The 1,992-nt window shown below is 44.2% G+C and overlaps 1 protein-coding gene across 1 annotated transcript; it reads right to left on the bottom strand.

The window, feature by feature from the left end:
- Window positions 1-329: 329 nt before the first annotated feature.
- On the bottom strand, window positions 330-1,955 carry LOC104916581 (7-dehydrocholesterol reductase-like; the record flags this gene model as incomplete). The annotated part of the gene is made up of 2 exons (XM_010727608.3): window positions 330-1,236; window positions 1,803-1,955. Coding segments are annotated over 2 exons (618 nt in total), but the record flags the coding sequence as incomplete, so codon positions are not given.
- Between the last annotated feature and the right edge of the window lie 37 nt (window positions 1,956-1,992).

Here is a 1,992-nt window from a genome sequence, read left to right as displayed (position 1 = left end):
ATTATAAAGGAGGAGCTCGTATGTTTAATACCTACATGCATCACGTGTGCTTCAGTCTACCGTTGAATTGTGTCAGCATTCTTATAGGCTGGGGTGGAATCAACTGAACCTCAGCTTTGCATCGAGAGTTATGAACCAGTAGTCTTCCTTATGCTGAAAGGTGGAGATCAGATCTCAGCAACGCCGTCTTATTGCAATACTGTCTAGGGACGGGTTGTGAAACATGGCCAAAGGGCCTCCCGCCGGCCACCTACAGATGGGCTACTTACAGTCAATAGCAGCTATCTGCTAGAAGGACTGTGATTCCCCCTCTTAGATGTACGGCACTCTGGAGCGTGCCCAGCCTGTTGCACCTTGCTCATTGGCTTTGGTATTTTTCTCCCTGCAATAGTCCCAAGTCAGTGTATTGAAATACCACACTTTCAACTTCTTTACTGCTCCAAGTAATTATCAGAAGTTTTTGCTACGTGTTCCCACTGGTTTTAAACCAAGGTAAATCAATTTCAGTTTTACAAATCTCGGCAGTCTTACATTCCTGGTAAAACAGATCTTTCTGGAGATCTATTAAAAAGGCCAATTCTCTGCCTCGTTTCATTTTCTTTAAACAGTCTGCCTGTTTACGTTCCCTCAGTACATTAAAGATAGTCTTCCAGGCACCTTTCGTTCCCCAGAGAGTGGTGTCTTTTGCAACATATTTTTGTTAGTTCAACTGTGCGAATAAGCTCTTTTCATTTAAAAGAAAGTCTATTTCCCTCAGCTTCTGTGTCAGCCTTAAAACAGCCCTGGTATGAGCCGGTAGGGCACTGCAGCAGTGTAGCGTTTCCAGTCTTTCCCGTATTTGCTGTAACAACGGTGTTCGTCCCTAATGCAACGGTGAGTTAGCAGAATAGTCATATAAACAATGTAGAAGTAAGGCAAGATGTGTTCAAACCCACAGGTCAGACAGTAGGCCAGGGAGCCCATCAGATCTCCAGTGTAGTTAAAATGGCGTGCCCACCCCCAGAACCCCGAGGTCAGCAGCTTGCTGTAGTACTTGGTCCCATCCACAGACATGTAGGAGCACTCAATGTAGTCGGGCTTCTTGCCCCATATCTTGCAGTTGCCATTGGTACGGCGGAAGAGATCTTTCTGGTGGTTTGTCATTCTGAAGATGTAATAGCCAGCCAAGCCCAACGCCAAGATCCCGATGGCATTAGCTGTGCAGAGCTGCACAGGGTGGTAAACCAAATATAAGCCCTGGGAGACAGAACAGAGACATGCAGTGGTTTACTTTAAAAACACACCCAGGGTGCCAGACGAATTCCTTGACCTACAGTGACCCAGGACAGAGTATTAGAAAGAGCACAAAAGTTCATCCTATCAGTCATAACATGGAATCTTTTTCAGGAAATCCTGCATCGTACATCTCCTTTCTTTCCACTGCTGCATTTCTTAGGTTACACAAGGAAAAGGGAGAAACAGTGAGGATGCTGATCAACTGGAAAAGGGGGAGGAGGAAAACACAAACCAGTCAAACGACCATCCAACAAAAAGGAGTACAGAAAGGGACTGAAGGGAATTACAAAAGATACGCAGATGAAACAACAGACAGTGACAGAAAGAGGTACAAAAGAAGAGAGAAGATGTAATTCCATGCAGGGACGGAAGGCTCTCCTACAATGAAATTCTTACAGAGAGTGTTGTAATAGTCAGTATTCAAGCTGTAAAGAAAGAAAATAAGATAAACACCAATCTGCTAGAGAGAACGTTTCTGGAAAGCTTCTTTCCTTTTAGCCCAAACACCAGTTTTACCCTATCTTTACCTGCAGAGTGTAGAGGTAAGGCAACCAAACGCAGTCTCCCCAGCCCAAGTACCATCCAAAGTGATCGTGGCAGATATCAATGGTTTTCAAATACCAGGCTTCATTCCAGAAATAGTCCAAAACATAAATACCCTGAAAAAGAATGATTCTACATCACTCACTACAATGATTCCACATTCCTTCACTACAA

Source organism: Meleagris gallopavo, unplaced genomic scaffold (assembly GCF_000146605.3).
Source record: "Meleagris gallopavo isolate NT-WF06-2002-E0010 breed Aviagen turkey brand Nicholas breeding stock unplaced genomic scaffold, Turkey_5.1 ChrUn_random_7180001922806, whole genome shotgun sequence".
NCBI classification, from domain to species: Eukaryota; Metazoa; Chordata; class Aves; order Galliformes; family Phasianidae; genus Meleagris; species Meleagris gallopavo.
The sequence above is the reverse complement of the archived record's forward strand: the minus strand, read 5'-3'. Positions and strand labels throughout refer to the sequence as shown.